Source organism: Leptonychotes weddellii, chromosome 13 (assembly GCF_054177405.1).
Source record: "Leptonychotes weddellii isolate Sample4059 chromosome 13, ASM5417740v2, whole genome shotgun sequence".
In the NCBI taxonomy this organism is placed as follows: domain Eukaryota; kingdom Metazoa; phylum Chordata; class Mammalia; order Carnivora; family Phocidae; genus Leptonychotes; species Leptonychotes weddellii.
The window spans coordinates 36,774,106-36,788,982 of record NC_138381.1 but is presented as its reverse complement, the minus strand read 5'-3'; the positions used below and the strand labels follow the sequence as shown (position 1 = coordinate 36,788,982).

The window sequence follows — 14,877 nt, the reverse complement described above, 5'->3', positions numbered from 1 at the left end:
AAATAAAATCTTTAAAAAAAAAATAACCTTTTACAGTTTTCAAAAGCTATACAAGTGTAAAATTACTGTAAGTTTGATAACTATAGCATCTGCAGGCTTCCTGCAGAGCAAGGAGCCTGATGCGGGGCTCGATCCCAGGACCCTGGGATCATGACCTGAGTCGAAGGCAGACACGCTTAACCGACTGAGCCACACAGGTGTCCCGATGTATCGTGTTTTTTTTTTTTAAATATTTTATTTATTTATTTGTCAGAGAGAGAGAACACGAGAGGGGAGGGGCACAGGGAGAAGCAGGCTCCGCACTGAGCAAAGAGCCTGATGTGGGACTTGATCTGAGGACCCTGGGATCATGGCCTGAGCCAAAGGCAGATGCTTAACCGACTGAGCCACCCAGGTATCCCTGTTTGATGTGTCATTATTTATTTATCCAATTTCATATTGATGAACATTTAGGTTGTTTCTAATCTTTTGCTGTTACAAATAATGCTGCAGTGATTAAACTTGTATAAATACCATTTCACATGTGAGAGTTTTTCCTGTAAGATAAGTTCTCACAAGTGAAATTGCTGGGTCAAAGGGTAAATACAAGGGAATTTGTCAGCTCTGTCACACAAGGATGATTGCAGCTCTAGGGGAGTGTTTTGTACATGGGAGTTGCCTATGGTTTTGATTTGAAAACTGGATTCTGTCATTGAGTTAAGTGATTTAACAGTTTTGGGATTAAGGTAAGTTGACATTCATTGCTTTAACAAATATTAATGAATGCCTCCTAAGTGCTCAGCTGGCTTATAGTGCTGGGCATACAGTGGTGAACAGATAGATACGATACCTGCCCTTGAAGCTGTCGTTGGTAAGACGTATTTTAATTCAGATAAACACTTGGATAAACTTGTAATTACAAACTCACAGGTTCTGGGAGGAAGAGAGAGAGAGAGAGAATAAGAAGGAGACCAGATCTAGGGTGGTTGATGGGTGGATGGGGAGGTAATCAAAGACCCTTTCTGAGATCTAAGTGATGTGTAGGTGTTAATTTGTGGAGGGCTATGTTTGTGTGTAGAATATTCTGGGAAGAGGGAACATTCTAGGCAAAGACCCTGAAGTAGAGGGAACACACAGGGCCTTGTATTTTAAAAGAAATATCTTTTAGCCTTCAGCCTCTTACAGGTTTCTAAACTTTTCTTTTTTTAAGCCTTAGTTTCCTCAATGTAAAAAAAAAAAAAAAGACCATTTAAAATATTTACAGTGTTATTTTTAAAGAACTCAAGATAATGAATATAAAGTATCTGGAACTCTGCCTATCACATTTTAAGTACTCAATAAATAGTTACTGTTATTTGTATAAATGTTACAATCTTTGCCACAAAATTGGGGTAACTTGAAAAATGCCATTAGTACTATAAAAGTATATCTGTATTCCAACATCTTTGCCAACTTTTTTTTTTTTTAGCATTTTATGCTAATTTAATAAGGTTTAAAATGGAGGCGCTTGGGTAGCTCAGTAGGTTAAGCGTCTGCCTTCAGCTCAGGTCATGATCTCAGGGTCCTGGGATTGAACCCCTTATGGGCCTCCCTGCTCAGTGGGGAATCAACTTTTCCCTCTCCCTTTGCCCCTTCCCCCTGCTCCTGGGAGCTCTCTCTCCCAAATACATAAAATCTTAAAAAAAAAAAAAAGTTCAAAATGGTGTCTATTTTTTTTAAAAGATTTTATTGAGAGAGAGGGAGAGGGCATGCACAAGCAGGGGGAAGAGGGAGGGGGAAAGCAGACTCCCCGCTGAGCAGGGAGCCTGATGGGGGACTCTATCCCAGGACCCTGGGATCATGACCTGAGCTGATGGCAGATACTTAACCGAATGAGCTACCCAGGCACCCCTCAAAATGGTTTCTAGAGGTCACTTTAAAATCTAGTTTTTTAGTTGCTAGCAAGGCTGTATGCATTTTTCCATATTAAATTTATATTTTTACTATTCACAGAGTGCTCTAAGTGTATTGTGATCATTTCTATGGCTATATTTTAGTGATTATTGTATATTTATTAAACTTTAAATTGTTTTTCTATTTAGTGCTTTCCTTTTGTGTATTATTACATCTTATACATTCAGATTTAAGATATTTGATTCTCTTTATCTAAGGTTATGATGATATTCAATTTTATTTGTTGAATCTCAAAAATTTTTTCCAACTTTTGGACCCACTTGGAATCTACTGAAATATTTAGTGTGTGTGCTTTTGAATCTTAATTTGACATTCTTATTCATTTCACTTCAGTATTTCTTCAAGGGCATTCTTTTTCCATTGTTTTAAAAACCTTTTTAGTATATTTGAATTCTTTTTTAAACTTTTTGTTTATTAAGCTTTTATTTAAATTCCAGTTAGGCAACAGTGTAATATTAGTTTCAGGTGTACGCTATAGTGATTCAACACTTCCATACAACATCCGTTGCTCATCACAAGTGCACTCCTTAATACTCATCACCTGTTTAACCCATCCCTCCTCTTAACCTCCCCTTTAGTAACCATTAGTTGTTCTCTATAGTTAAGAGTCTACTTCTTGGTTTTCCCCTCTCTCTTCTTTTCCCCATGCTCATTTGTTTCTTAAATTCCACATATGAGTGAAATCATATGGTATTTGTTTTTAGTATATAAAGGCTAATGATGTTGAACATTTTTTTGTGTGCTTATTTATCATCTGTAGAGTCTTAATGTAAAATCTTGTCTCTTCATGTCTTTTGCCTGTGGTTTAATTAGATTGCCTTTTTATTTTTTTTAAGATTTTATTTATTTATATATATATAGAGAGAGAGAGAGAGCACGCGCGCGCGCACGCAGGTGCACAAGCAGAGGGAGCGGCAGGCAGAGGGAGAAGCAGACTCCCCACTGAGCAGGGAGCCGGACATGGGACTGGATCCCAGGACCCAAGCCGAAGGCAGATGCTTAACCGACCGAGCCACCCAGGCGTCCCATAGATTGCTTTAAAAAAAAAAAAAGTATTTATTTATTTATTTGAGAGAATGAGTGAGAGTGAGTGGGGGGTGGGGCAAAAGGAGAGGGAGAGAGAGACTCTCTAGCAGACTCACTGCTGAGCATGGAACCCATCGCATGGGGGTTGATCTCAGGACCTGGAGATCACAACCTGAGCTAAAATCAAGAGTGGGAAGCTCAACCACCTGAACCACTCAGGCACCCCTAGGTTGTTTGCTTTTTCACTGTTGAGCTTTGAGACTTCTTTATGTATTCTAGATACTATACTTTTGTTAGATAAGTGATTTACAAATGTTTCCTTCCAGTCTATAGCTTGTCTTTTTATCTTTTTAGTAGAGTCTTTTGCTTAGCAAATGTTCTTAATTTTTATGAAGTCCACTTTATCAATTTTTTCTATTTAGGATGTGCTTCTAACATTAAATCTAACTCTGTGTGGCTCTGGTTTGTGAATATTTTCTATTTTTTTCCTAAAAGTTTTGTAGTTTAATGTTTTACATTTAACTCTGTGTGTTAGTTTCCTAGGGCTGCTGTAACAAATTACCACTTCCTTGGTGGCTTCTAATAACAGATATTTCTTTTCTTTCTTTTTTTTTTTTTAAGTTTTTATTTATTTATTTATTTGCCAGAGAGGGAGAGTACAAGCAGGGGGATTGGCAGGCGGAGGGAGAAGCAGGCTCCCTGCTGAGTGTGGAGCCTGATGTGGGACTTGATCGCAGGTCCCTGGGATCATGACCTGAGCCGAAGGCAGAAGCTTAACCAACTGAGCCACCCAGGCGTCCCCAGAAATTTATTTTCTCATAGTTCTGGAGGGTAGAAGTCTGAAACTAATTTCATTGAGCCCAAGTCAAGGTGTGGCAAAGGTGTCCTGAGGCTCTGGAGGCCACACCATTCTAATCTCTCCTTTTATCTGAACATAGCCTTCTCCCGTATGTCTGTGTCAAATCTCCCTTTGCCTCTCTTACAAAGACACTTGTGATGGCATTTAGGACCCATCTGGATAATCCCAGCTAGTTTCCCCATCCTGAAATCCTTAACTTTAATCAGAGCTGTTGCAATATAAGGTAATATTCACTTGTTCTGGGCATTAGAAAGTGAATATATCTTTGTATGGCAATTTCCCAGTTTACTACAGTCTGACCTGTTTCAAGTTAATTTTTGTATAAGGTGGCCGACTTAGATTGAGGTTCATTTTTGTGCCTCTGGACGTCCAATTACTCTAGCATCATTTATTGAAGTCTGTCTTTTCTTCCATTAAATCACTTTTTGCACATTTGTTAATCGTTTTTGCTTTAAATTTTTCTTTTAAATTTTAAGTAAATTCTGTGCCATACATGAGGCTTGAACTCATAACCCGAGTTCGAGTCATGTGCTCTACTGATTGCTCCAGCAGGCACCCCAATCATTTTTGCTTTTTAAGATATATTTTTGCGAGTCTTTAAGACATTTCAGTATCTATTTAATAAAGTCCTATTTTGCCTTTATTTATTACGTGTATTTCCACTAGAAAGTTTTGTTTCTTCATTTATTGTCTACATTTTGAATACAAAGTCCAAAGCTAATTTTAAACCTGATTACTTTTCTTAGTTTTTTCTATGAATATTTTTCATTTTTTGACGCTATCAATAGTCTTTAGTAATGTAATTATTATTTGGAGGGTTTGTATTGTACAGTTGTTATGTGTTGTAATTTTGGGGGCTAATTGAGTATTTTCTAACAAAACAGTTTTGTCTTCTAAAGTGATTTTTATTTCTTGCTTTTCTATATTTTATGCCTTTACATCTTGTTTTTATAGCCATTGCCAATATTTTTGAAAGTGGTAAATAGAAATTACTGTATCTGTTTCTACTTTTTAGTAAAAATTCATTCAACATTTAAGCATGTTTTGTACTTTATAAAAAGAGAATCATATAGTTGTGCTCTTTTAAATCTGGCTTCTTTAGCTCAACATTATATTCATCCATATTTATTCTCACTATAGTATCTTATAGTTTTCATTTTATGAATATGCTACAATTTATTCATTCTTCTGTTGATGGACATTTGTATAATTTTCAGCTTTTGGCTATTACCATAGTGTGGCTGTGAACTTTTTAGAAATTTCTTCTGATCATATATGCAGTTCTATTGAGTATAAACTTTAGAATGGAATTACTGGGTTATAGTGGATACTGTCAGTTTTCCAAATGGTTGTATCAGTTTGCATTCTAATAGATCAAATGGGAGTTTAGGTTGGCTCACATCCTCCTCAACACTTTGTATTTTCCAGCTTTTTCATTTTAGTCATTCTGGTTGGTATGTGATGTTACCACATTTTTACTATTTTAGTTATTAAATCAATGAGTGGGCTTTGAAATTTTGCTTTATTTTATCCCCTTCCTGTAAATACAGTGTTCATTTGTGCATCTTGGTTGTTCAAGATCTTTTAATATTCTGGGGCGCCTGGGTGGCTCAGTTGGTTGAGCGACTGCCTTCGGCTCAGGTCATGATCCTGGAGTCCCGGGATCGAGTCCCGCATTGGGCTCCCTGCTTGGCAGGGAGTCTGCTTCTCCCTCTGACCCTCCCCCCTCTCATGTGCTCTCTCTCATTCTCTCTCTCTCAAATAAATAAATAAAATCTTTGAAAAAAAAAGATCTTTTAATATTCTGTTTGTTTTATTTATAATTAATTATTAATTTAGCCAGCATATTGACTGATTTGCCTTCTAACGACTGAGCCACCCAGGCGCCCCTGATTTGCCTTCTAATAGTGTTCTACTTCATTTCTTTCAAGTATCATTTTTATGCATGATTATGTCTTTGTAATGAATTTTGCTGGTATGAACTTTTGTTGACAGTTTTTGATTCCTTATTTAAAGAAAAAAGTTAAGCTTAATAATTTGGTGACAGTTTTACCTTCATCTTTTTATTATTTCTCTTTGATAGCTTACTAGACTTGGCTTCTCTAATGTTACTTAGTCTTTTTCTTTGGATCTTCCTATCAACACTCCCTTAAATGTTTATACTTCTCTAGATTGTTTCTTTAGTCCTCTTTGCACTTCAACTGCTCTCCATATTTTTCTCCCTAATTTCCAGATCTGTATTTCCGGTTGTTTACTGGATATCATGCATTGAGATTTTTGTAGGTACTTTGAACTTGCACCCATCTTTCCTCTGTCAAACCAACTCTTCCAATATTTCTTAACTTGGTTAATCCAGTCGCCTTTTACTCCGTGTTCTAGGTTAGAAAATCATATCTTTCTTATCCTCCCACAAGTAATTGTCATAACATTCTGTTGATTTTGTTAACATAAGAAGCTCCCTATATACACAGTCAGGAACTGAGAACTGTGTCTCTGAAATAGAGATCCTCTGTTTCTCCTACCCCTGCCCTAGTGCAGACCCTTTCATGGTCTAGACTATTGCCCCAGTTGGTCTTGCTTTTTTTTTTTTTTTTCTGACTCATCTTCTTTTTTTTCTCTTTTACAGTCCCTTTGATTACAGAATGCAAACACTGACTAAAACAAAGAATTTAAGTTAAAAATTTATTATTCAAAATTTACAAAATATATAGACAATTAAATTTCAGTTTTTAACAATTGAACTTACAAATGATGGTTTTGTAACTTTGTAGTTTTTATACTTTCTGAAATTATTAAAGCTCTAAGTGGCACTCAGACTTTTGGGATGCCCTCTCTGTAAGGATTTTGATAATACTGACAAATTGTTACCCAGAAATGTAGAGTACTCATTTCTTTATATCTTTTCTAATACTGGTTATTATTTTTAAGGCTAGTTTTTAGTTTGACAGCTGAAAGATGGTATCTCAGCTGTGTTTACTTTGCATTTTCTTGATGAATTTTTTTTTTTTACTAGGATGAATATTTTTAATATTTTAATTTGTGGTCTTAATTGGTAATCATATCAAATGTATGTTAGTAAAATTAGCTACTATTTATGGTGCACTTTGTAACTGTCAAAAATACTGTGATAAGCATTTTACTGTATTACCCATTTTAATCCTTTGAACAGTTGTTGGAACTGTAGGTACTTTATGGATGAGGAAACTGATTGTAGAGGGGAAAAGTGTCTTATTCAGTGCTAGTTAGGAAACTCATTTTCTGGGATCTGTTATTACACTATTTGCTCTCAACTTTTGTTAGAGGAAGAAGATTGAATATTTGCATTTATAGGGGATTGGATTAAACTTATATGTACTCTGGACCCCAGATGCAGATGGCTATGATTTATCTAGTTTTTTTTTTTTTTTTTTTTTTAAGAAAAATGATCAAGTTGGTATTTGATTGCGTTAGGAGAGAAGAAATAGATTTTAGTGAGTTTGGTTCTAATTAGAATGTTTAGAGATAAGTTTAGAGCTGGAAGGGTCCTTAAATATTTCTCAAATTCTGTTCCGTTGCACACTGTTGTGGGAAATTTTCATATTTCTGCACAACATAAGTTTGGGTAATACTTAACGTTTTTCTTAGCAGAGAAACTTTGTTTATCCTAGAACTTCCCAAATCAGTTTGTGCACAATTTTGTGGAAATAGGTGGTGGACCTATTCATAGCTTGTGGAATATCTCAAAGTACATCAGTTTGAGACAAAAGCTGATGTGGTCTATTCTTTCATTTTATAAGGGGAGGAAATGGAGATCCAGTGTCGCTCGATGTGTTGCCTAAGATCACACATTTAGTATGACACAGGATAAGCCAGTCATTCCTCTGTACCACGCTTCCTCTGATAATGTTATGTAGTGTTAATACTTATTTTTCATATATTATGTTAAAAAGTTTAAAGCATAATTGAGTGTAGTTTCTTTATATTCCCATTTAGTCTAATTATTAGCCTTAGACTTGGAGAAATACATGTATAGTTTTTAAAATTCTGCAAGTTATGTACATAGGAATAGCTTAACTCATTTAGCCTGAATATAAATCTATAACCACTTGAGTGTGTTTAATCATGGAAATGAAAAGAATCTTTTTTCTGTAGTTAACATGTCACAAATGTTTGGTTTAGTTTCTGTAGAAAATGTTTCCTGACTGCAATGAGAGAAAGCGGAATACATTGTCCCCTCTGTCGTGGAAATGTGACTAGAAGAGAGAGAGCATGTCCTGAACGGGCCTTAGACCTTGAAAATATCATGAGGAAGTTTTCTGGTAGCTGCAGATGCTGTGCAAAACAGGTAGAGTAAATGTGACATAGCTCGTCTTTGAAAATGAAGGTTCTACTCTACTTTGAAAATCAAATTCCTGTTTGAGTTTTCTTGGTAGGTGCTGGTTTGAAGTGAAAGAAGTTACTTAAATTGGGTAGAAAGGCCAAAAAATCTGATTATAGATCTTAATAGATCATAATCTCATTGAGAACAGAGACTGAAAGATACAATCTGTGAATTTGTCATAATTTTTAGCATGGCATTTTTCTTAAAATAATTGCTCATTGATTACCTACTAAATGAACTAAATGAATAAACTGGCATTTAACTCATTTAAACCCCATTCTGGTACAAATTGTGGTAGTAGCAGCATCCTTATTGCAATTTTGTACATAAAAATGGGCCAAATGGATTTATAGTCAAGGAACTCTCTAGCTGCCCACTTTACTTGTGTATTTATGTGTTTAAGAAATCACAGAATATTTTGCAGAAAACTAAGTTTTAAGGAACAGGTGAGAAAATCAGGTGTTGGCAAATAACTGGCATTAATTCTCCAGTCTGGATTTTATTTCTATTCATTTGAAGAGGGAGTGAAATAGTGAGGGGTGGTTAGGCTTTGAGTATATCCATGTGTTCATGGATTTATTGCAGCCACTTTTTCAAACAGCTAATAAAGTCAGTGAGCAAAACCAGTTGCTATTTCATGCATTCACACAAGTCAGATCTGCTTTTCCATCTCTTTGAGGGAGTTGTTAACTGACAGGGCAATGAAGTGAAGCTGGAAAATACACTTGAGAGATTCAGGCTCTACTCCTCAGTGAGAAACTGAAAAATGTTCCAGTTGTTAACCTGGGAACCTAATTTTTTTTAAAGCACTTTCTAACTCTGCCAGGTTGCAATAAAGAATAAAGAAATGCCCAATACCATAAGGCAAACTTATTACTGCTTTTGATTTACTTTTTTTGGTCTGTTTTTAGTAACATAGTTTCAAGTGTAAAATTATTTGTTAGTATTTTTTGCAGTGAGTTCACATCTGCATCTAACGGACAGAAACTTATTTATTTTCAGCTTCTACTTAAGAAATCATTTACTTAAAAAAAAATCTTGTTTAAATGGAATATTTAGTTGGTTATATTTATCTTGCTTTTCTCCTATTGACAGTACCTCAGATCTTATGACTTCTATTTGAAATTGAAAGTCACATTACATTTTGATCAATAATTTACAGATTAAATTCTATCGCATGAGACATCATTACAAATCTTGTAAGAAGTATCAAGATGAATATGGTGTTTCCTCTATCATTCCAAACTTTCAGATCTCTCAAGATTCAGTAGGGAACAGGTAAGCCATATTTATTCTTTTTTTTTTTTTTTTAAGATTTTATTTATTTATTTGACAGAGAGAGACACAGCGAGAAAGGGAACACAAGCAGGGGGAGTGGAAGAGGGAGAAGCAGGCTTCCCGCCGAGCAGGGAACCCGATGCGGGGCTCGGTCCCAGGACCCTGGGATCATGACCTGAGCAGAAGGCAGATGCTTAACGAATGAGCCACCCAGGCACCCCAGCAATATTTATTCTTAAAAAGAGAATTTTTATATTTGAAATGGAATTGTTTGGGGAACTATATGATAAGGTGTTTTTTGTTTTGGGGTATGTATGTGTGTTTAAAGTATTTTGCCAAGTAACAGATCTATAACATTTGTCTTCAAGCTTGTTTAACTCCTGTAAGATTTCATCTGGGAGAGCATCTTTATGATATACTTAAGTTTATGTTATTTAAAAATAATTCTAAAAATCTACATTTCTTTGAATAAAAAACAGAGTTGAAGACTGTTTTCTTTTGCAAGTGAAATTACTTGGAAACTAAAAATCCCTTTCAACTAAAATCTTTTTTTGTTTTGCTATCTGAGAAATAGAGTTGTTCGAAATTTTAATTCTCATAATAAAATGTCATGTAAAAGTGAGATGTAGTATATTAAATTCTTAGTTCTATTTTAGTCCCCCCTTTTTTAAACTAGATTTTGGTTTGCTTTATCTTATTGTCTCCGATGTATATATATTAAATATTTTTATGAAATGTACTTTACACAGAGTAATGACCAAAATGTACATGTATGATTTTTAAAATAGAGATAAAACAAATATCCAGTTACCCACTATAACCCAGATTAAGAAATAGAACATTCTTTAGGGTCTTAGAATCTTCTTGTGAGCCCATATCCTTTTGAACCACATATTCCCAGAGGTAACCATTCTCCTCTTTTTAGGTTATTCATTCCCTTGCTTTTCTTTGTAATTTTACCACCTATGCATGTATCCCTAGATGACGAAGTGCTTAGTTTTTAAACACTCAGTAATAGCAAGTACACACATAGTTGTGTAAGGAAAGGCAGGATTGGCAATAGTGTAGAAAGGCTCCCAGGAGACTGTGTTAAGCAGTCTCTTAAGATTTCATTTGAGTAGCATTTCATTTCATGTGTTGCTAATTTTCAGTAATTAACCACTCTTAAGCACTCATACAGTATGCTTCTCTATTCCTGATATAAAACTGTTCTAGTCTTTAGTAATTTTCTGATTGCCTAGTCTGCAATTCTCATTTTACTTGGCTTAGTGTCATTGGATGAAATGGGTCACTCCTGTTTTGTAATTTAAAAAAAACACCTTAGATTCCTTCATCCCAGTGCTTCCTTTATTATTGTACTTTTTTTTAAAAAAAAACCTTGGTACATGAAAATTAGTAAATTTTTTTTTTTAAAGATTTTATTTATTTGACAGACACAGCGAGAGAGGGAACACAAGCAGGGGGAGTGGGAGAGGGAGAAGCAGGCTTCCCACTGAGCAGGGAGCCCGATGCGGGGCTCCATTCCAGGACCCTGGGATCGTGACCTGAGCCGAAGGCAGATGCTTAACGACTGAGCCACCCACGCGCCCCTATTATTGTACTTCTGGTATATTGAAATTCAGTTTGTTATTAACCCAATAGATTATTCTTAAGTGTGAGGTAGTGTTTGTCTTGTTTAACATTGTATCTCCAGTTCTTAGCAAAGTTCCTGGTATGTATGATTTGTGTAATCAATGCTTGTTAAAGGACCAGAGTTTCTTCTCAGAAGTCTTGCTGCCTGCTCCCTTACTTCTCAGATCCAAATTGATTCCTGATAGCAGTATTCCTCATCTGTGCTTTTCTTCTAACACTATTATCACTTCCCTAGCTTGAGCGTTCATCATCTCTCACTTGAACTATTAAAATAGTCTTTTTGTTGGTGGTCCTCCTCTAACCTGTTCTATATACTATTGCCAAAGTGGTATTTCACAAGTGCAATTCTGAACTCTTTCTCCCTTTCCTTATACCTTCCTCTTTGTACCGTGTCCATGACTTAACATGACCCCTAGCAGTGTTTCTCGTCCTGAATTGAATGGGCCAGTAAGGACTGTGAACTACCTAAACTGCCAGATGTTTTGTGTATGTGTGTTTTTCTGGAGAAAGAATGTTGAGATTCTCAAGAAGTTCCATGATCTAAAATCCAACAACTGTTTTATCAGACAGAATTCTTTATTCTAAAGCCCTTTCTGACCTGGCACTTGCCTTGCCTTTTTTAGCCTTTCTCTTTCTTGGCTAACCATCATTGCATCATATGTCTTAGCTATGTTTAATTATTTGTACCATTTCCTTGCCATCCTTGATAAGCAGTATAAGTTAGCGATTTTAAAAAAATGAACTCTTGGCATCAGACTGCCTGGGACCCAGGCTCTTTCACTCACTAATTGTATGATTTTGGCAAGAAACTGCACCTCAGTTTTCTCATCTGTTTTAAAAAGGGGGATGGTAATAATACTATTTGTACCTCATTGGGTTGGGAGCCAATAAATAGATTAATAAAGGCAAAGCACTCACTGGACTTTTTCTTCTCTTTGAGAATTTAGACCAAGTGTTAGTCACTCTGTAAAATCTTCTCTGACCTCTGGAATTTCTTCCCTTTGGTACAACTGTTCTTTATTTTCCAACTAGGCCCTCTGACACTTTATTATATTTATTTGTTTACTGTCTTTTTAAAGTCTAGAATGGGCTTCTTGGTCTTACTCCTTTTTATATCCTGTGCAAAATTCTAATTGTAACAGAAAAATTGGGTTTGTGTATGAATTATTAGTACAGAAATTGGTGAAGGAAGGAAAAAATTGTTTTTTTTTTTTTCCTCTTTTTGTTTTTTAATGGCAGGAAATAGAAGATATGAAGCCAATATAGTCAAGGTCTTGGGAGGAGACAGGTAGTATGCTCAGATTAGGTATTTTGAGGAAAATTTAGTCCAGGGACTATTTTCAAAGAATAAGGTGTTGGGTGCACAATGTGAGCAGCTGGAAATCACAAGTAGTGAGTGATGTACTCTGGGTCTGCAAAGCAGGGAAGGGGAGGAAGTAGATACTAGACTTGGAGAAAGTAAGCTGTACAGAGAGAGCAGTTAGGAGGAATGCAGCCAGCTGAGGCAGTTTTGCTAGGAAGGAGTCTGGGAAATAAATATCCTAACTCTCCTCTTGTTTTACCCTCCCAATTGCCTGCTGGGCTGAACCCAACTGGGAAGCAGGGGAGCCTATTGATGCAGGTTAGTCTTTCAGTACACAAAGCATGGTCAAAAATGGAGGAGAGGAGATCTGGAGAGGCAGAAGATACCCAGCATATAAAGATTTCAGTTAGTAGCCAAATATATTGTAATACCCTATCAACTGTGTTTCATAGCTTCCAAGTAGCTAGTTCAAAGAAGAAAGTATCCATTATGTTGCTAACTTAGTCTATGATATTGTAAACAAAATAGTTTCTAATGAAAACCACAGCTATTCCTGACACTAAAAGAAATAATACTGAATTGATTTTGCTCATAGCATCCTCAAAAGAAGAAACTATGCAGTTAAATGTCATCTTTCCTGTGATAAATAGAAAATAAGTTATATAGGGCTGTAATTTAAAGGCCTCCTTCAATGTAACATATGATAATTCCTTATTGTTGTTAAAACTTTCCTTCCAGGGGCTTTTCTCTGATATTCTGGCTTAATCTAGGTGTGGTGGTAGAATGGAGAGGATCTGTATATTCATGCAGTTCCCCATGAAGATTATTGCTAGCAGCTAAGCTTTTGATGAACAACTTAGTTTGGAGAATTTAAGGTCTTACTCTTTGTCGAGTAACTGGAGAACAGATAACATTTTATATTGCTGATTAAAAAACAGAGCCATATAATAAATAGCTGAGCAGGATTTGGTGGCATTTTATGAAAAGACATTAGACCGCTCTGGAAAAGTCAGAGGACTGCCTAAGAGTAGAGCATGCGTTTTCTCAGAATACAGTTCACAGTATTCCCTCATAAGTACAAATGGATGATTTAAACTCTGAACTCCATGGCTGTGGACATTCATTTTTTTTTTTTTTTTTTTAAAGATTTTATTTATTTATTTGACAGAGAGAGACATAGCGAGAGAGGGAACACAAGCAGGGGGAGTGGGAGAGGGAGAAGCAGGCTTCCCGCTGAGCAGGGAGCCCGATGTGGGGCTCGATCCCAGAACCCTGGGATCATGACCTGAGCCGAAGGCAGACGCTTAACGACTGAGCCACCCAGGCGCCCCAGCTGTGGACATTCTTTTTTTTTTTTTTAAGATTTTTATTTATTTATTTATTTGAGACAGAGAGAACGAGAGAGAGAGCACATGAGAGGGGGGAGGGTCAGAGGGAGAAGCAGACTCCCTGCCGAGCAGGGAGCCCGATGCAGGACTCGATCCAGGGACTCCAGGATCATGACCTGAGCCGAAGGCAGTCGCTTAACCAACTGAGCCACCCAGGCGCCCGGCTGTGGACATTCTTAAAGTGGTGTTTGCATGTACCTATCTCAGCAGTAAAAAAAATTTCAAAATAAATCCATAGATCATTTTATTAATTCAACATAGATTTACTGTACTTCTAAACTACTGGACGTGTACTCTACATGTTCTAGAATATACAGGGATGAGTAAAACAGACACCCTTTTCTGTATATATAAACAGTTTAACTTCCAGTTGAATAAGCCAGGATAAACTAAACCAAGATAAACTAGCCCACTAGTTTCAGTCAAATCATTGAGGGTAGAACTATTTACTCTTAAGTAATAAGTGTTAGAGGATGTTTAACAAAATTATTGCGTTAGTATGGGGTAGTTTGTCATGATAATTATATAGCAGTGCTAGTTTAAGGCCATTTCTAGTTGATAACAATAAAATTGTTTTAACAGAGTGTATGCTGTTTCCTTTAGCCTCTAGAAGTGAGTAAGAGGAGGAGAGGGAGGGAAGATGCAGATAATTGTTAAGATACCAGACACATTTTATCTTCCTTGGAAATTGTTTGGTCTGGTTGTAGGCTTTTCTTACTAATTTTGACTGTTTGTAAATATTAATCAGTAGTAGATACCCATAGGTGCGTACAGTTTAGTCCAACTACAGCTCTTCACAACGACTGAAAGAATGAAAGTTACAAGCAGTCTTATGTTATTCCTAACAGATTTCTCTCCAAGATGTTGAACATTTTAAGTGGCTAAATAACTTTTTTTTTTTTTTTTAAGATTTTATTTATTTATTTGACAGAGAGAGACACAGTGAGAGAGGGAACACAAGCAGGGGGAATGGGAGAGGGAGAAGCAGGCTCCCCGCAGAGCAGGGAGCCCGATGTTTTTTTTTTTTTTGAGAGAGAGAGAGTGTGTGTGTACGGGGCTTGGAGGTGGGAGGGCAGAGTGAGAGGGAAAGAGAGAAAGA

At 36.3% G+C, this 14,877-nt stretch overlaps 1 protein-coding gene across 3 annotated transcripts in view; it reads left to right on the top strand.

Annotated features, from left to right (window-relative positions):
- Positions 1 to 14,877, top strand: part of RNF138 (ring finger protein 138) — a 35,262-nt gene that overhangs the window by 6,908 nt on the left and 13,477 nt on the right. For 2 of the 3 annotated variants that reach the window (XM_006752512.3, XM_081801441.1), the window contains 2 exons: positions 7,976 to 8,141; positions 9,340 to 9,455. The exons of the other annotated variant lie outside the window; for it this stretch is intronic. In XM_006752512.3, the coding sequence (XP_006752575.2) occupies positions 7,976 to 8,141; positions 9,340 to 9,455 (282 nt within the window). The remainder of the gene's footprint in view (positions 1 to 7,975; positions 8,142 to 9,339; positions 9,456 to 14,877) is intronic. 3 annotated transcript variants of the gene reach the window in all.